Genomic DNA, 20,582 nt, shown 5'->3' on the forward strand with positions numbered 1-20,582 from the left:
TTTTGCAGCTCCAGTGCCCAGAAAGCAACAAAAAATAACTTCCCCCAAATCATCTCATTTTCATGCTACCAGAAACTGCTTATATTTATAGAAAAAAAACACCAAGGGCCAGATGTATGAAGCTCAAATGGGTTCGCAAACGTCGAAATTCGCATTCTCATTTGAGCAAAATGGTATGTATGTAGCAAATTTCAGTGCAAAATAAGGAATCGCAAATTTGCGATTCCTTATTTTGCGATTGCATTTAAGGAATCTCAAAATTTGCGATTCCTTAAATGCAATGTATGAAGCAAAAAAAATGTGCTAATTGTCCTTAAGGCATCGCAAATTACCACCAACTTCAAGTTGGTGGTAATTTGCGAATTTCTTGAAAAATGCCCATTTTTGCATTTTTCAAAGTGCCATATAATGCACATACATGCCCTTAGGGCATGTATGTGCACACCATGTGCACCCATGCTTATTTCAGGGATGCAACAGGGTGTCCTTTGGACACCCCTGCACCCTTGAAATTATTCTCAATTTGCGATTAGCAAATTGCGAATCGCAAATTGAGAATAATTTCACATTCATTCCTATGGACCTCCTGGCCCATAGAAATGAATGGGAAATTATTCCTTAATTGCGATTAGCAATTTGCTAATCGCAATTAAGGAATATTAAGAAATCGCTAAAAAATAGAGAATTTCTACATACATATCATTTTGCAATTCTCAAATAGCGATTCCTTAAAAATCGCTATTTGAGAATCGCAAAAGTGTATCTTGAAAGTAAAGTAAAGTCCACATTTGTAAAGCGCACAATCACCCGTAAGGGTCTCTAGGCGCTGGGGGGCCGTCGGGAAGATTAAGCGAGCTATTGCCCAGAGTCACATGGTGCTGGGCTAACCTGCCGCCGGAGCCGGGGATCGAACCCTGGTCCCCAGATTCCAACGTCAGTCGCCCTGGCCGCGGCACCACACCTCTCCCACACTTGATACATCTGGCCCCAAATATCTTCCCCAAAAGCACTTCCTCTTTCATGCTGCCGGAAACTACAACATAAGTGATTAATTTATAGGCATTTTAAGAAATATTACACTTTTATAGGTGAAGCAAATGGTCAAATCAGGGGAGCTTTTACATTACAAAAAAACAGTTAACACTGTAACCCCTAACTCTTACATTATTTTCTTGCCTAAGCAGCCTACATTGATCAATGACGTACTTACATTCCAGCAATAGTTTTGGCCAAGAAGTGTTCATAAAGCAGTGTCTTTTTACTAGGTAATGAGTTCGGCTACAGCCTATTGAGTACCTGAAATGAAGAAAGACACATAAACTATTTACTTTAGTACAAGTATTGTTGGTGAATAAAAACATTGGGTAAGCCAGTGCAACCTCTCAAGTGAAAGACATGTGCCCTGGTGCAAAACTGAATCATGTCTAAAAGTGTAAGTTGCTTGCCATTGTGCCTCTTCTACTAGCATCCTTAGTTACTCAGTCTCCAAACACAAGGGATTCCCTTGGGCCGTATAATGTAAAACATGGTATTTGAAAATGGAAGTATGGTGCACGTGTGTTCACAGGCTTACCAACAGTATGTGCCTGCCAATTCTCAGGAAAGCCATACAGACAAAGGGGGCGTATGGGGGAGTCATTGTAAGAAGGGAGGAATCTCTGGCCCACTAACACAAGAGTCATTGTGGTGTGTAACGTTGAGCCTTTAACCTGTACATATAGTTCGTAGGGAAAAAGGCTTTTTCAAGTGAAAGTCTTTTTTCAAAGATTTATGTTATTGAATATTGCCCAAGCAGATCACCTTACAAGTTCTAACAAATGGGTTTCTTCAAAAGTCATTGATGAACAAGTTACTTACTTTCTGTAATGCCTTAACAGGTGTAGACTCTATCTAGCCGCAGATTCCTTCCCTTAGAATACTCCCCAGGTTTCAGACAGGATCCACAAACTTTTTGTGAGCAGTACCCCTGTGCACTGGTCGGTGGCATCATTATGCTCTGCTTGGCATTGTCCACACCAGAAATGATGTGTGCAGTGCCTATGTAGGCGCCACCTGCTCTGGGTGGGAAAAGGAGAGGGGCCTGCCACTGACCCAATTGCAGTTCGTTAGCCACCACTGCAATTCTTTTTTACAGTTCCCTCCGAGATCTGGACCATGTGAGAGATACCCTGCCTTCAAAGGCCAGTCATTAAGGTAGGGAAAGACTGGAATCCCTGACCTCCGCAGATGAGGTGCAAACACCGCCATCACTTTAGGCCAAAAGAGAATGGGAAACTGAAAGTGCTCTTGGCCACAGTGAACCACAGGAGGCGCCAGTGGGCAGGCAGAACAGGGATGTGAAAATAAGCATCCTGAAAGTCTAGGGATACCATACAGTCTCCTGTGTCCATGACAGACATAACTTGTGCAAGCATGGGCATTCTGAATTTCTTCTTTTCGAAGAAGAGACTAAGGAGGTACAATTCTAAAATAGGATGAAGTCGTCCGTCTTTCATGGGCTCCAGAAAATAGCAGGAATAACAACCAAGACCTACTTCTGATGCCAGCACCTTCTCTATAGTTCCCTTGGTCAAGAGAGCTAACACCTCCTGATGAAGCAAGGGGAGGTGGAGGCATGGCTTGGATGCCGAGGCGATCAGCAGCGTGAGCGCCGAGCTCCGCCAAGGAACCCGGCCTTAATCCTGAAAATCGGCACCCCAGACCCCCCCCCACGCAGCCGCGAGGGTCGAGGAACCGAGAGGAAAACTGCCTAGACAATCCCGGTGGACTGCGGCAGCGACCGTGGGATTCCTGGAGTGTGCCCCGGGGCCGCGCTGGCTGCGAGGGGCGGCCTCAAGGTGGTGGCGCCTCCCTTTTCAGGGCTCCTGGACGGCGCCTTGAGCTGCGGAATTGCACAGCATCACCTGGTGCTTTGAACCCCAGAGAAGAGCTGTAGGGGCGGCGGCCGTGAGAGAATTGCGGCGGCGCACCAGCAGAGGCCCCGGGAGCATCGGGTTGGGACTCCGGACCCGGTAGGCACTGGGGAGTGGATCGGCTCCGGGAGGGCCACTCTGGTGGCTGTTCTGAGGCACCAGAAGCTGAGCAGCAGGGCGGCCCGCGCCGGCTGGCACTGTGGGGGTGACTATATTGCGGGGGCCTGGCCCCGAGCTGTGGAGGTCGGCCGGCGGGTACCAGGACCTTGAGCTGCGAAGGACGCCGGATGGCCTTGGGCCGTGGACAGGGCGCCGCTGGATAGCAACGGGCGGCCGGCCTCTCATCGGACCTCTGCTGTGAGCCACGGTGAGTCGGGGATGCCCTCGCTCGGAGGCGCACTGGAGGAGCCTCGTAAGGGCGGTGGCGAGTTGGAGGAACGTGGCCCTGACTGGGGGGGAGCCTGCGTGTGGGCTGATCTGGACATACGCCCGCCTGGGCCTTGTGGTGGATACGGGGCGTTCTGCTTGATGGCGCCCCGGACCGAACTGTGCGCCGCTCTGGGCTGAGGGAGATGTTGGCCGAGGGCTCTGGCTGTTGTCGCCCTATTGGGGCCTACACGGATCTCCCGGCGGAATAGACGGGCCCGCTTGCGACGCAGCAAGAAGCGGGTCTTGACGGATCAGGCGGAGTGGAAGGGGGCACCTATTGGACTCCCCGGACCTGGTGATTGCGTTAACTTGCTGTGCATCAAGAGACCCAGCGGCGTGGCCATTGAGGGGGCTCTGAAGATCGCCGTCATGGGCAATCCCCGGGGGAGGAAGGAAGAGGACCCGCCGCCCTCTGACGCCGAATCCCGCCTCAAGATGATCGGGAAACTCAGGATTTGCCGCGTGACCCGGGGCTCCAGCTTCAACTGGATAAGATTCTGGGCCGCCATTGCGGACTCTCGAACCGCCCTTCAGCAGGACATAGCGCAGGTGGCAACGGGTCTGGGCCTGCTGCCAGCTGATCACTCGAAACTGTCAGATCGGGTGAAACAAGTAGAAAACACGATCCAGGACATTGAACCTGCGCAGACCGCGCTGACCGCAACGATGGCGAGTGCCCTAGACCGAATAGCGGCGCTGGAGCGGCGGGCGGAAGACGCGGAAGGCAGAAATAGACGGAATAACATCCGAGTGGTAGGATTGCCGGAAAAGATTGAGGGGTCAGACATGGTGAGCTATCTGGAAAATTGGCTTAGAACAGTGGTGGCCCCTGAGGGGTTGTCGGCCTTCTACACCCTAGAACGCGCGCACCGCGTTCCTCGGTGGTGGCGCGGCTACTACATTTCAGGCACCGAGACTTACTTCTTCAGAAGGCTCGTAGGGACGGCCCTTTCCAGGTTGACAATAGCACTGTTACTCTATTCCCGGATTATGCACTCGACACCCAACGGCGCCGCATGTCCTTCCAGGCTGTCAAGAAAGAATTGCGCGCAGAGGGGATCCAGTACTCTTTGTTCTTTCCGGCCAAGTTGCGCATCGCCCTAGATGGGAAGACCTGTTTTTATGACACACCAGAGGAAGCGTGGGCATGGCTGGAATTCTACAGGGCCGGCAAAGACGGTCGGGAGGTGGAAGCGCAAAAGTTGGCTAGAGACTACCAGCCTCGCAGATCGCAGCGAATACGGCGCCAACAGCGGGGTTTACGGAAGCCAACACAAATGGCAGTGGAGCACAGGGGAGTGCTGGGCGCGGTGACGGCGATCTCTGGAGAATTGCTGAGGACCTCGACAACGGGCTCGGACATGGGAAGCGACAAGGGCCAATCGGAGGCAGAATCCTCTGCATCGGACAGTGTGCATTTGCCGCTGGTTACCCCAGGAACGGCGGACGGACTACTGGATGAGTAGACTTTGTACTCTTTTTGGGACTGGGAGATCTGATGTGACTAGAAGTGCTACATTGATTGTCGCTGTTGGGGGGTTCCTACAGTGTATTGGATGTATGGAGGGACAGGACCCTGGGCTGTTCTTGAATGGGTTGGGATGGTAACGGTAAAGGTGGGGGGTTACATTTTTGGTGGGACCTGGGGCGGACAAAGGGATGCGGTTTTGATTATCTGTAGGTTATTTGCTAGGCTCTATCCACCCCCCACCGGATGGTTCCAGTTAGACTGCCTTAGCTTTGCTTGAGGCGCATGGTTGGGTTTGTTTGGATGGGATTCACTATGTTGGTGCCTGTTCTTGGGGGGGAGGGTGCTGCTGTGGGTGGGGCGGGATTGTTGGGCGATGGGATTGTTTTGTCTGGGGGATACTGCCTGCCGGCGTGGCTAATTGTGAATGTGGAGCTCTTGCGTGTTGTGCATTTGTTTTGTGGGCCCATTACCTGGCAACCAGGGGGGGGGGGGGACACGCAATTACTACTGCTTTACTACTATGGGTCATTACCTGATGTGAAATGTGTGACCTGGAATGTACGGGGGTTGAACTCTATGAAGCGTAGATATAGAGTTTACTCCTATTTGGTGCGTAGGGGCGCGCAGATAGCCTTTCTACAGGAGACTCATTTGACTAGGACAGAGGGGCTGGTGCTGCAGCGCAGATGGTGAGGTCATCTTTACTACACCACTTAGTCAGCGTTTGCACGAGGGGTGTTAATTTGGATTAGGGCGGGGGTCCCCTTTCAGGTGACTGATCAACTGGTAGATTCCGAGGGCCGCTACGTAGTGGTTAGAGGACGCCTTTATGGGCGGGAGGTGACCCTCTGTAGTGTCTATGCCCCTAATGTGGAACAGGTGCCCTTCCTGGTGACTCAGTCTGTCGCTCTCGCGGATTATTTTACGAATCCAGTATTGATGGGGGGAGACTTTAACTCAGTTTTAGATGTGGCCATGGATAGGTCCCACCCTCCACTGTCCACAGCTCCGGTTCATAAACTGGCAAAGGCTAGGGCCCAGTGGCAAGATAACAGGGGGTTTATTGATGTTTGGCGAGCGCAGCACCCGGATGATAGAGATTACTCGTACTATTCGGCTTTACATGATTTGCATGTGCGGCTGGACGCGATTTTGTGTAGCCCTGGCCTGGTATCCTTGGCGGTTGGCAGCGAATATCTATCGCGCACCATCTCGGACCATAATCCGTTGTTGGCGAGTTTCTGTTGGGCTGCAGAACGCCCTATTCTACCGACCTGGAAATTGCAACTGGAGATGCTCGAGGATCAGGCTTTTCATGCGGAGCTGGGGGATGGGGTGGAGCAGTACTTTGCGGAGAATACAGGCCCGGCCACAACAATGGCCCTGGAGTGGGATGCGTTTAAAGTGATGGTTGGCGGGATATGTATTGCTAAGTGGGTGGGGGTAAGGAAGCTACTATTACAAGAAATTGAGGCTGGCGAACGGGCCCTTAGGGAGGCTGAAAGAGCCCACTCTGATGGTTCTGAGACGAGTGATACGGTCCAGTCCCGGAAGGAAGCAGTACCGGTGGTTGTTGAGCGCTTACGGTGCTTCGATCACAGAGCTTACTCAGCCCGTGCACATGCGGAAAGGGATAAGGTGGGCACGTTGCTGGCTTGGCTAGCTGACCCCGCTCCTAGATGCGTACCTATATTGGCATTGACCTCGTCCTCGGGACGTTTAGAATACACGCAGCATCAAATAAATGACCGACTCCGGTCCTTTTATGCGAGTCTATACACGAGCCAATTGCAGAATGGGGGGGTCGAGTTCCAAACATTTTTGGAGGACCTGAGTTGCCTACGGTTGAGGAGGAGGAGGCGGAGTCCCTTGGACAGGACATTACATTAGCCGAAATTCGCTGCGCCATTAAGCAGTTGGCGCGTAACAAAACTCCGGGTAGCGATGGACTGCCTATCGAATTCTATTTAGCATATATTGACGTCCTGGATCCCAGATTACTAGCAATGTATAAGGAGGCTAGACAGCGGGGGGTACTACCAACCTCCACTAGGGAGGCTATCATTGTTCCCCTCCTTAAACCAGGGAAACCTCCGACGGATCCAACCGCATATAGGCCTCTATCTATGCTCACCACTGATTATAAGATATTGAGTTGAGTGCTGGCCTCTAGGCTCCTCCCCTTCATGACACGGTTAGTTCACTCTGATCAGGCCGGTTTTATACCGACTCGCAATACTGCTAGCAGCATATGGAGGGTGATAAGAATCTTGGATGGAGACTACGGAGCGGAAAGGCAGGCGATGGTCCTTTCTGTCGATATTGCTAAAGCGTTCAACAGCCTGGAATGGCCCTATTTGTTCTCAGTCATGAAAGCATTCGGGTTTGGAGACGGTTATGTCTGCTGGACTGAAATATTGTACTCATCGGCGACCAAAAGGGTTCGAGTTGGCAGAGTCATTTCTTCCTCTTACCCTGTAGGGCGGGACACAAGATAGGGCTGCCCGCTCTCCCTGCTGCTGTTCGCCCTTGCGATGGAGCCTTTAGCGGCGAGCGCTAGGACGGGGGGGCGTTCCAAGATTTGCGACTTAACAGCCAGACGCACTATATCTCGCTGTATGCGGACGACCTCCTATTGTTTCTAAGAGACGTGGGAGTGGCCCTGGAGGGAGCGTGCTCCCTCCTCGGCGGTTCGGGGACATCTCGGACTGCGGGTTAACTGGCGAAGACTTGCGTATTTCCGGTGACCAGAACATGCGACCCGTCCACACTACCGCCTGATTTGGCGTGGGAACCTAGGTGTCTCCCCTATTTGGGGACGCACGTGTACCATACTCAAGAGGATCTCCTGAAGGGCAATATCGGCAGAGCGTTAAGGGGCCTGAAAGGTAGTATGCAGTTCTGGGAGACTCTACCCTTGTCGGTGGCAGGTCGCGTAGCGCTGCTGAAGATGATGGCGCTTCCTCGGCTCTTGTATTTCTTCCGGACCCTGCCGATACGGATCCCTGTTGCACTTTTTCGGCCACTCCATTCTGCAGTTGGGGGATTCATCTGGAGCGCAGGGCGGCGCAGAGTAGCATTGGATACTCTGATGCGGCCGCGAGCTGAAGGGGGCCTTGCCGTCCCAGATTTTGAATTGTATTATCTAGCTGCACAATTCCAACACCTTACTCAGGCAGTGGCATTGGAGTTTCGAGGGACGGAGAGGGTATCTGAGCCGGATGTGCCGCGGCATGTTCTATCCTTTGTGGTCTTACAGCAGAGACTGCGGACTACTGGTTTGTCGATAGTGGAAGGCGCCCAAAGGCATTGCTGGAAACGATTCACAATAGAATTGGGATGCAGCGACCATACGCTCCCGAAATACCGCTGGGCATGTGCACGGCATTGCCGCATGGTGGGTATTGGTCCGCCCTCGCGGAGTGGGAGGAGCTGGGCCTACAGATGGTAAGTGATCTGTATGCAGATGGCGAGCTATTACAGCACAAGAGACTTTTGGTCTCCCGCGCGGTCATTTCCTTCTGCATGCTGCACTGGTTACCGATATCCATAAGCATGGGGGCACTGGCCTCTCAGAGGCGCCAACAAGCGGAGCGTGCCAATATGTGGTGATGGCAGCGGGCACGTATAAAGCGGTTACGTGCTTATATAAACGCATGTTGGGAGAGGGTCTGAACCCATTGCAGAAGGTACGAGAGCAATGGGCGACGGACTTAGATAAAGAAATACCCGACACGGCCTGGGCACAAATAATTAAAAGAGCATGGCAGAGCACCAGGAATGCTAGGTTCCAATTGATTCCATTTTTTATATTTCACAGGGCGTACCTTACGCCGGCTAAAATTAACCAGTATTTCCAGGTAGACACAGCACTATGCCCCCATTGCAGACTACAAAACGCGGATTTGCGGCACATGCTGTGGGATTGCCCGCAGCTGGGCACATACTGGGCAGAGGTAACTGGTCTGCTCTGTGACCGGGCGACAGATTACTCCGGACAAGGGGGCTTGCCTCTTGCACTGGTTTCCACACACTAGCAAAAATAAGTTGTCTAGCAAATTTATAGACCTAGGATTCTTACTAGCCAAGAGGGAAATCACATCTCACTGGAAAGCAGCGGCAGGCCCTAGCTACACTAGATGGAGGGCGGCATTGCTTATGTGGGCAGGTAGCGAGAGTTCAGTTAGATTGCAGCAGACGCATAGATCCCATAACGACAAGGCGCTAGAGACGGCGCGGGCTTGGGAGGCCCTGGTGATGGAGCTACGGATATCAGATCTAGACACTGACTCAGAGTCCAGCGTGCTGACGGAGGACGAAAACCAGTAGAGTCTCCTCTAGGTACTGGGGGGATAGACTGCGCGGCGCTTCCCGACTTCCGTGGTAATCAAAATGGTTAATGGTATTGTTGATATGATGATATTTATACAATCCGTGTATTAGGGTAATATTTTGTTTGTAGGTTTGTTTTCTTCTCTTGGTCATTGCGCCGGCGGCAGGGGCAGGGAGGGAGGGGTGGTTGGATGGGGAGGGTGGACCTATACATGGAGTTAAACAATGGCTTATTGCCCAGTACTTCAATCATAATGGCATATTGTGGGGGGGGGGGCTTGACACCACAGCGATAGGTCTGGTGCAGGGACTTTACACCATGGACCGGTCGTGCAGAATTGATCTGTTTGATTGTTGGAATAATGTCAGTGCTCCCTTTATTACTCGATGCCGGGCTTTATGTAACTGTGATGGTCCATCCTTCTAATTGTTTGTGCTTAAAACAATAAGGAGATTAAAAAAAAAAAATAAGCAAGGGGAGGTGATCCTCCGTCAGCTTGTCATAAGTAGGTAGCAAGGGTGGGGAGGGGTGCTCACAAAGGGGAGTGAGTAGCTCCTTTGGACAAGCTGCAAAACCCAATTGTTGGATGATATTGACCTCCAGTGGTGCAGGTAATGGCATGTCCTGCCCCCCCCAATGGATGTCCATGATGGTCGGAGGGCATACTAAAGGGATTTGGAGGCTGCAGCTGCTGTAGGGGTGGATTAGCTGCCAATTCTACGTGGTCTGTGACAACAGCATCCATAGTCATGAAAAGATGTGAGGATTCCTGGCTAGGCATGTAAAGATGCAGTTGGAAGTCCCTCTCTTGACCACGAAAGGGGCGGAAGGTGGACTGGGGTTGGTGTGGGTCCATGGAAATGCCAAGGACCTGCCTGTAACTCCGCTACCCTTAAAGCGCTAAAGCGCAGAGCCCGCCTTTTCTCTGAGCAACCAAGATCCATCAAGGGGCATGTCTATAAGTGAGGCTTTGACAGAACCTGAAAAGCCAGTGGTTCACAGCCAGGCATGGGGCCTAAGGGCCACCGACAATTAAATCCTCTACCCAACGAATTGGCTGTGCCCAGTCCATATCATGTAGAGAACATGGCTGTGTTCCATCCCATCAGCTATAGCTTGAGAGAGTATGGCTTGGGCCTCCTCAGAGACCATGGGCAGTACTTGTGCAACTGAGTCTCGGATAGTATAGGAGTATCGACATAAGAGGCACATGGTGTTCATGGACCGTAGTGCCAGGATAGTGGAAGAGAACATCCATTTCCCAAAGGTAACCAGCCTTTTGAACTTCCTGTCCTGTGGAGTGGTAGGGAATGTGCCATGGATAATTTTGGAGGAGGAATCCTGGATCACCAAACTCTTTGGGGTGCTGGGTGAGGAAACTGCGGTCTTCTGGGGCAGGGCGATGGTGGCGGGAAATCCTCTTATGCACAGGAGTCCCTGTGCAGGGCTTGGACCTGGCCCCATCTAGGACATCAGTAACGACCCAAGTCAATTGGAGTAATGGTTCGGAAGGGGTGAATCCCCGCTGAAGCACCTCCTTCAAGACATTTGCTTGACTGCCACCAAGAGTATAGTAAAATCTAGGAACGCAGCCACCCTCTGCACAACCAATGTGAATGAGCCACCCTCCTCCATAGCCACAGTAGGGCGAGAGGCCAGGCCAGTGTTCTGGGGAGGTTTCCTGGCCAGTGGCATCCGCCAGATTCTCAATCAATCAATCAATCAGGATTTATAAAGTGTGGCTAATCACCCGATAGGGTATTAAGGCTTATTCGAAAAGCCACGTTTTGAGGACCATTCAGTATTTCGGAAGTGAGGTGATGATCTGGAGGTGCGTGGGGAGGCTGTTCCAAGTTTTTGCTGTTATGTGGTAGAAGAGGCGTCCTCCATTTCTGCTTCTATAGTTGCGGGAGTATGGACATGTGAAAGGGAGGCGGAGTGTAGTCTTCTCGATGGTTGGTGAAAGTTCAGGCAGTGGTTAATGTAGGCCAGTCCTTGGTGTGTGTGTGGGTCAACAGCTTGAATTGGCATCTCTTCTGTACAGGGAGCCAGTAGAGTTTCCTGAGGTGAGGTGTGATGTGAGTTTGTCGGCGACGGCCCAGGATGGGTCTGGCTGCGGCGTTCTGTATGGTCTGAAGTCTCTGTAGGAGGTGTGCAGCGATTGCTGCGTAGAGGTCATTGCCGTAGTCCAGTTGCCTGGTGATGAGGGCTTCTGTCACAGTGTGCCTCATGCGTAGGGGTAGCCACTTGAAGATCTTACATAGCATGCTGAAAGTGAGGAAGCAAGTGGAGGAGACGGCCTTGATCTGTGATTGCATGGGGAGCTTGTTGTCAATGATGATTCCGAGGTTTCTGCCGTGGTTGGAGGGAGTGGTCCAAGGTCTGATGGCCACCAGGAGTCATTCTATGTGTTGCTGCTGTTGCCAAAGATCAGTACTTTCGTCCTGATCTTCCTCATACCAGTTGTCCTCTGATTTCTCTAACTGGTATCCATAAAGTTTGCAGCCCTCTTCCACTTGTCTACCTATCCAGGACTATCACAGGACTAAGGCACTGGCTTCGTCATGGGGAGTCCTACCCGTCGGCAATAGAGCCACCCTTGCTCGACGCCCGTTGGGCTATGTGTCTGAGTCATGAATGACGAGGGGGTGGTGAAGCTGTTGAGCTTCTACGGCACCGGGGGTTCCATCACTGGAGCCGGTGCCGGGAAATGTGGAGATGACTCTATAATCGCTGCTCCGGATCCATTCACAAGGGACCCAACTGGTGCTGGGACAAACTACGCAGCAGAAGATTAGCAGGGGGCCCTCCTGAGACTGCAGGGCCCGAAGATGATTAAGCTGGGACAGGCCGAAAAAAATATTGTGCATGGCCTCGTAAAATGTATGTAACTGGGCTGCTCTGGCTCCCAGAAACTCTGGGAGCCGCTGAGACAGACTGGGCGAAGGCTCCATCACAGAGCTTGGCCTCAAGTGCTGACGCTTCCTCCTCTCATCAGATGACTTTGACGGACGTGGCGAAGTTGAAGATTTCTTTGACTTCTTCCTCTTCTTGCGAACTTTCTCAAAGACCTCAACTTCCTCTTGACCACAATTCTGAGTATCGCGCAGTGAGGAGCTTAAGGGACCCCTCCCATAAGTCCTTGGGGTGCTTGGAAATCAATGCAGATCTTGGCATAGTGGTCAAGCTTTAAACACCAGAGGCACACCAAATGTGGGTCCGTCACCAACATCTGTCAGGGACAGGCACCACACAGCTTGAAACCAACTTTTCCAACTGACATCCTCGATTAACAAAAAGTTGAAGAAAAGTCAGTGAAAAAAGACTGGAGGTAGCTCTTCCCGAATCTTTTCGGACTGGGGCGGAAAAAAAAGAACAGACGCTTGGATGGAGACTATATAGGCACACGCGCACATCACTTCCACTGCGGTGACGCCATGAGGAGCATTACGCCACTTACCAGAGCACAGGAGTACTGAACACAAAATGTTTCTGGATCTAGTCCAACCCCTGGAGAATATTCGAAGGTAAGGAATCTGCAGCTTGAAGTCTCTATCAGATACACTTTTCTCTAACGTGCCACTTCCCTTGGCTTAGGGTAGTTTCCCCTTTCTCCCCTATCAAATGTTAAGGATGAACACATTATAACAATTAACCATTTCATTGGATAGGATGGGTAGCAACCACTACATACCTGAGAGGCAGACCAAGAGGTTATCTCCACATGAACATATTTTTCAGGAAATGTTAAAGAACATATTTTCCTATGCATGGCTGTCCAAACACTACTGGCCATGTGTGATGTCAATATTGCTGCATCGCTAATTTCATACAATTGAGGGTTAACATGGATGGTATTCTAGTAAAGATTAGCAGTTGTCTGTTTGTCTTTCTGTTGACAATCTTGATGGACTATTAGCCACCTAGCTATTTCAAATGTTGTTAAAGAATACTTTTCTTTGGCTATTCCATGAGCAAAATATAACCAAGCAGTCATTCAAATACTTTTCCACATAGAAAATGGGCTCTTCCTGAAAACTGACAAAACATTTTTGGGAGTCCACTGAAATTTGGAGATTTTTCTAGTCAAAATGTGCTAAAGAATGCTCTTCTTTCTTGGCTCTTCTCAGAGCAAAATGTAACACACATAGACATTCAAACACATAGAAACTGGGATTTTGCTGAAAACTGGCAAAGAAAAATTTGGAGTCCATTGAAATTTGGAGTTTTCTAGTTGTCTAGCAAATTTATAGACCTAGGATTCTTACTAGCCAAGAGGGAAATCACATCTCACTGGAAAGCAGCGGCAGGCCCTAGCTACACTAGATGGAGGGCGGCATTGCTTATGTGGGCAGGTAGCGAGAGTTCAGTTAGATTGCAGCAGACGCATAGATCCCATAACGACAAGGCGCTAGAGACGGCGCGGGCTTGGGAGGCCCTGGTGATGGAGCTACGGATATCAGATCTAGACACTGACTCAGAGTCCAGCGTGCTGACGGAGGACGAAAACCAGTAGAGTCTCCTCTAGGTACTGGGGGGATAGACTGCGCGGCGCTTCCCGACTTCCGTGGTAATCAAAATGGTTAATGGTATTGTTGATATGATGATATTTATACAATCCGTGTATTAGGGTAATATTTTGTTTGTAGGTTTGTTTTCTTCTCTTGGTCATTGCGCCGGCGGCAGGGGCAGGGAGGGAGGGGTGGTTGGATGGGGAGGGTGGACCTATACATGGAGTTAAACAATGGCTTATTGCCCAGTACTTCAATCATAATGGCATATTGTGGGGGGGGGGGCTTGACACCACAGCGATAGGTCTGGTGCAGGGACTTTACACCATGGACCGGTCGTGCAGAATTGATCTGTTTGATTGTTGGAATAATGTCAGTGCTCCCTTTATTACTCGATGCCGGGCTTTATGTAACTGTGATGGTCCATCCTTCTAATTGTTTGTGCTTAAAACAATAAGGAGATTAAAAAAAAAAAATAAGCAAGGGGAGGTGATCCTCCGTCAGCTTGTCATAAGTAGGTAGCAAGGGTGGGGAGGGGTGCTCACAAAGGGGAGTGAGTAGCTCCTTTGGACAAGCTGCAAAACCCAATTGTTGGATGATATTGACCTCCAGTGGTGCAGGTAATGGCATGTCCTGCCCCCCCCAATGGATGTCCATGATGGTCGGAGGGCATACTAAAGGGATTTGGAGGCTGCAGCTGCTGTAGGGGTGGATTAGCTGCCAATTCTACGTGGTCTGTGACAACAGCATCCATAGTCATGAAAAGATGTGAGGATTCCTGGCTAGGCATGTAAAGATGCAGTTGGAAGTCCCTCTCTTGACCACGAAAGGGGCGGAAGGTGGACTGGGGTTGGTGTGGGTCCATGGAAATGCCAAGGACCTGCCTGTAACTCCGCTACCCTTAAAGCGCTAAAGCGCAGAGCCCGCCTTTTCTCTGAGCAACCAAGATCCATCAAGGGGCATGTCTATAAGTGAGGCTTTGACAGAACCTGAAAAGCCAGTGGTTCACAGCCAGGCATGGGGCCTAAGGGCCACCGACAATTAAATCCTCTACCCAACGAATTGGCTGTGCCCAGTCCATATCATGTAGAGAACATGGCTGTGTTCCATCCCATCAGCTATAGCTTGAGAGAGTATGGCTTGGGCCTCCTCAGAGACCATGGGCAGTACTTGTGCAACTGAGTCTCGGATAGTATAGGAGTATCGACATAAGAGGCACATGGTGTTCATGGACCGTAGTGCCAGGATAGTGGAAGAGAACATCCATTTCCCAAAGGTAACCAGCCTTTTGAACTTCCTGTCCTGTGGAGTGGTAGGGAATGTGCCATGGATAATTTTGGAGGAGGAATCCTGGATCACCAAACTCTTTGGGGTGCTGGGTGAGGAAACTGCGGTCTTCTGGGGCAGGGCGATGGTGGCGGGAAATCCTCTTATGCACAGGAGTCCCTGTGCAGGGCTTGGACCTGGCCCCATCTAGGACATCAGTAACGACCCAAGTCAATTGGAGTAATGGTTCGGAAGGGGTGAATCCCCGCTGAAGCACCTCCTTCAAGACATTTGCTTGACTGCCACCAAGAGTATAGTAAAATCTAGGAACGCAGCCACCCTCTGCACAACCAATGTGAATGAGCCACCCTCCTCCATAGCCACAGTAGGGCGAGAGGCCAGGCCAGTGTTCTGGGGAGGTTTCCTGGCCAGTGGCATCCGCCAGATTCTCAATCAATCAATCAATCAGGATTTATAAAGTGTGGCTAATCACCCGATAGGGTATTAAGGCTTATTCGAAAAGCCACGTTTTGAGGACCATTCAGTATTTCGGAAGTGAGGTGATGATCTGGAGGTGCGTGGGGAGGCTGTTCCAAGTTTTTGCTGTTATGTGGTAGAAGAGGCGTCCTCCATTTCTGCTTCTATAGTTGCGGGAGTATGGACATGTGAAAGGGAGGCGGAGTGTAGTCTTCTCGATGGTTGGTGAAAGTTCAGGCAGTGGTTAATGTAGGCCAGTCCTTGGTGTGTGTGTGGGTCAACAGCTTGAATTGGCATCTCTTCTGTACAGGGAGCCAGTAGAGTTTCCTGAGGTGAGGTGTGATGTGAGTTTGTCGGCGACGGCCCAGGATGGGTCTGGCTGCGGCGTTCTGTATGGTCTGAAGTCTCTGTAGGAGGCGTGCAGCGATTGCTGCGTAGAGGTCATTGCCGTAGTCCAGTTGCCTGGTGATGAGGGCTTCTGTCACAGTGTGCCTCATGCGTAGGGGTAGCCACTTGAAGATCTTACATAGCATGCTGAAAGTGAGGAAGCAAGTGGAGGAGACGGCCTTGATCTGTGATTGCATGGGGAGCTTGTTGTCAATGATGATTCCGAGGTTTCTGCCGTGGTTGGAGGGAGTGGTCCAAGGTCTGATGGCCACCAGGAGTCATTCTATGTGTTGCTGCTGTTGCCAAAGATCAGTACTTTCGTCCTGATCTTCCTCATACCAGTTGTCCTCTGATTTCTCTAACTGGTATCCATAAAGTTTGCAGCCCTCTTCCACTTGTCTACCTATCCAGGACTATCACAGGACTAAGGCACTGGCTTCGTCATGGGGAGTCCTACCCGTCGGCAATAGAGCCACCCTTGCTCGACGCCCGTTGGGCTATGTGTCTGAGTCATGAATGACGAGGGGGTGGTGAAGCTGTTGAGCTTCTACGGCACCGGGGGTTCCATCACTGGAGCCGGTGCCGGGAAATGTGGAGATGACTCTATAATCGCTGCTCCGGATCCATTCACAAGGGACCCAACTGGTGCTGGGACAAACTACGCAGCAGAAGATTAGCAGGGGGCCCTCCTGAGACTGCAGGGCCCGAAGATGATTAAGCTGGGACAGGCCGAAAAAAATATTGTGCATGGCCTCGTAAAATGTATGTAACTGGGCTGCTCTGGCTCCCAGAAACTCTGGGAGCCGCTGAGACAGACTGGGCGAAGGCTCCATCACAGAGCTTGGCCTCAAGTGCTGACGCTTCCTCCTCTCATCAGATGACTTTGACGGACGTGGCGAAGTTGAAGATTTCTTTGACTTCTTCCTCTTCTTGCGAACTTTCTCAAAGACCTCAACTTCCTCTTGACCACAATTCTGAGTATCGCGCAGTGAGGAGCTTAAGGGACCCCTCCCATAAGTCCTTGGGGTGCTTGGAAATCAATGCAGATCTTGGCATAGTGGTCAAGCTTTAAACACCAGAGGCACACCAAATGTGGGTCCGTCACCAACATCTGTCAGGGACAGGCACCACACAGCTTGAAACCAACTTTTCCAACTGACATCCTCGATTAACAAAAAGTTGAAGAAAAGTCAGTGAAAAAAGACTGGAGGTAGCTCTTCCCGAATCTTTTCGGACTGGGGCGGAAAAAAAAGAACAGACGCTTGGATGGAGACTATATAGGCACACGCGCACATCACTTCCACTGCGGTGACGCCATGAGGAGCATTACGCCACTTACCAGAGCACAGGAGTACTGAACACAAAATGTTTCTGGATCTAGTCCAACCCCTGGAGAATATTCGAAGGTAAGGAATCTGCAGCTTGAAGTCTCTATCAGATACACTTTTCTCTAACGTGCCACTTCCCTTGGCTTAGGGTAGTTTCCCCTTTCTCCCCTATCAAATGTTAAGGATGAACACATTATAACAATTAACCATTTCATTGGATAGGATGGGTAGCAACCACTACATACCTGAGAGGCAGACCAAGAGGTTATCTCCACATGAACATATTTTTCAGGAAATGTTAAAGAACATATTTTCCTATGCATGGCTGTCCAAACACTACTGGCCATGTGTGATGTCAATATTGCTGCATCGCTAATTTCATACAATTGAGGGTTAACATGGATGGTATTCTAGTAAAGATTAGCAGTTGTCTGTTTGTCTTTCTGTTGACAATCTTGATGGACTATTAGCCACCTAGCTATTTCAAATGTTGTTAAAGAATACTTTTCTATGGCTATTCCATGAGCAAAATATAACCAAGCAGTCATTCAAATACTTTTCCACATAGAAAATGGGCTCTTCCTGAAAACTGACAAAACCTTTTTGGGAGTCCACTGAAATTTGGAGATTTTTCTAGTCAAAATGTGCTAAAGAATGCTCTTCTTTCTTGGCTCTTCTCAGAGCAAAATGTAACACACATAGACATTCAAACACATAGAAACTGGGATTTTGCTGAAAACTGGCAAAGAAAAATTTGGAGTCCATTGAAATTTGGAGTTTTCTAGAGGCGTACCTTCAGATTTATTTTATTTGTATGTTTTATATAGCACTAGCTAGACCTGAAAGTCTCAGAGCTCTTTACATATAATGCGAGATAATTTGATTGGAGTACATACATATATACAGACAAAGAAAATTGTTAGGCAGTCAAGGTAATTACAATAAGCAGACATCAGAACAGCATATGTTAATGGAGTAAATGACATAGTAGACAGCTGGAAACAATCAATTGACTGCTGCAACAGGTTTAGTTGGTTACGGTGTGAGCTTTGGGAACATAGCTCAGTTTGTGTGCGTGTTGAAGTATTTGTAGAGCAGAAGGGATTTAAGGCCCTGTTTGAAACAGGAGAAGGAGGGGTTGCAGCAGAAACCCTAGGTGAATTTCCAGAGAATGAACGTTTCTGGCAGGATTTCTTTTTCAGTTTGGGAGGTATGAGAAGAAGTGAGTTGGAGTCCTGGCTCTTCCTGCTTTCGAACGTTTGGTATCTAGATAGTTGGGGTTCTGCATGTGAAGGGCTTTGTAGGTGATGTAAGCAGTCTTGTAGATACATCTTCCTTTGATGAGAAGTCAATTGATGTTCTTGAGGGTCAATGAGATGTGCTTCAACCGTTTAAATCCTGTTAAGAGCAATGCAACCATATTGTAAACTGTTCTTAGAAGGGCAAGGTGATTTTTCAGAGATCATGTGAAGATGATGTTGCCATAATTCAGTTTTGAGAGGACTAGAGATTGCACTACTGTCTTAAAATCATCAGGGGGAATAAACGGTATGATTTTCTTGAGATGTATTAGTGAGTTGCTGATGTGGTCCTTCCTTGAAATGTTTTTGTCCAGGGTGATGACCAAGGACTTTACAGAGCTGGATATATGGGAGAACAATTTAATTGGGCATCCAAATTCTTGAGCCAATCTTGGAATAATAGATGGTTGTTTTTAGGGAAGAAAAGTAGTAGTTCTGTTTTGTTGGGGTTCAACTTTAGGTGGTTGGTGCTAAGCCAAGTTTGTATCTTGATTAGTGAGGTATTCAGATGTAGGATGGCTGTGGGTGATTTAATTTTGTAGTAGAGTTGGGTGGCATCAGGATATAAGTGATATTTGACTCTTGCTTGGTTTAGGATAATAGTAAGTGGTTCCATGAAGAGATTGAAAAGAAATGGGGAGAGAACTGAGCCTTGCAGTACACCATGATGAACTAATGTAGGTTTTAAGAGACAGCAGTTGATTTTTATTTGTTGCGAGCGATGTTGCAGGTAAGATTTGAACCATCTTAAGACTGTGCCACGGATACCAGTGTGGTTCTTGAGCGTCTCGAGTAATGTTGGGTGATTTACGGTATCATAAGCTGCAGCTAAGTCACGTAGGATTAGGAGGCATGCTTCACTTTCATCTACGAATCTGTAAATGTCATCCAAGATATTGAGCATATCAGTTTCTGTGCTACAGCTTTTTTTGAATCCTAATTGGAAGTCTCATGGAGATTGAATAAATCTATATGTTAGTTGAGGGGAGAGATTTGTTGATGATTTTTGTCCAGAACGTGGCAATGATTTGGTTGAGGTTTTGTACTACTGTAGATTAGAGGGGATCAGCTGTGTGGGATGTGGGCTTCAAGTTTGCAATTATATTAAAGACTTCACTTTCTGTCATAGGTTTGAACTCGGACCAATTAGAATCCTTTTTCACTTGAAGGAGACCATAGTTGACATTAGTTTTTCTTGGGGCCATTTGGTCATTAGTTGTGTCAGGAGGTGGGCTACCATGGGGGGGGGGGTGTAGTAGGGATGTCAGATTTGTAACTTGGATGAAGGATTGCTCAATTTATCAGTGAAGAAGTTAGCTAATTCTTCACAACGCTCATTGGTGGCTGTTGTTTTATGTGGAGAGGTATGGGTTGTTTGGTAAGGGTTTAAGAGCTCCCTGGGTTTGTTCTTAGCATGGTCAAGCTGGTTGAGAAAGAAAGTAGCTTTTTCTCTAAAGGTGTGTTTTTTATAGGAAAGCCTTGCAGTTCTTAAGAGTGAAAGGTGCACTGTAGAGGAGTTATGTCTCCATATCCTTGATGAGTCCTGAAGGTTAAGTTGTTGGGATGGAAATTTTATGTAGAGTTTCATAGCCAGGAGTGCATAAGATTCACACGCAACAAGCTACACAAAAGATGTCCTTCATGCACGGATCTGGAACAATGTGTCCAACACAGAAATTAAATTAAATATGATAGAACATGATAATATCTGAATCAGGAATGGTTCGGATGTGCACAAAACTCATCTAAATTTTACTGGAGGCTCTTAGATGTGGTCTGCTGTATAGCTCTACTAAGAAATATTAAGCATCAGGGCTGGGTACAGCCCAAAACAATTGTACCATTACTCTTCACTTGCTACTATTCGGTGCCTCGAGTGGAGTTGCAGGAAATGGTGGTATTCCATCCGCATATTCCAACCAACAAGATATAATAATGGAATCAGGTGCATATCTAACTTTACACTTTGTAAGGAGTTTACCTGTCAAGGGCTGCGACACATACAGCTAGTGGATCAGTGAATCGTGTCTAATACAGTGAGCTATATGCATATGGTGTAAGGTAGTGTTCCCACTCACTGGTCATCACATTAGTATCATTCAGATGTGCAAAAAACAGTTGCAATAATTAAGGCAAAAATCCATATCATCATAGTTATTATCAATAT

The 20,582-nt window shown here is 49.0% G+C and overlaps 1 protein-coding gene across 7 annotated transcripts in view; it reads right to left on the reverse strand.

Moving 5' to 3' along the window:
• The window catches only part of LOC144768773 (uncharacterized), a 9,320,023-nt gene that overhangs the window by 8,247,880 nt on the left and 1,051,561 nt on the right, over window positions 1–20,582 (reverse strand). For all 7 annotated transcript variants that reach the window (XM_078652700.1, XM_078652694.1, XM_078652695.1 and 4 more), the window contains one exon: window positions 1,211–1,296. In XM_078652700.1, the coding sequence (XP_078508826.1) occupies window positions 1,211–1,296 (86 nt within the window). The remainder of the gene's footprint in view (window positions 1–1,210; window positions 1,297–20,582) is intronic.

This window comes from Lissotriton helveticus, chromosome 7 (assembly GCF_964261635.1).
Source record: "Lissotriton helveticus chromosome 7, aLisHel1.1, whole genome shotgun sequence".
Taxonomy (NCBI): domain Eukaryota; kingdom Metazoa; phylum Chordata; class Amphibia; order Caudata; family Salamandridae; genus Lissotriton; species Lissotriton helveticus.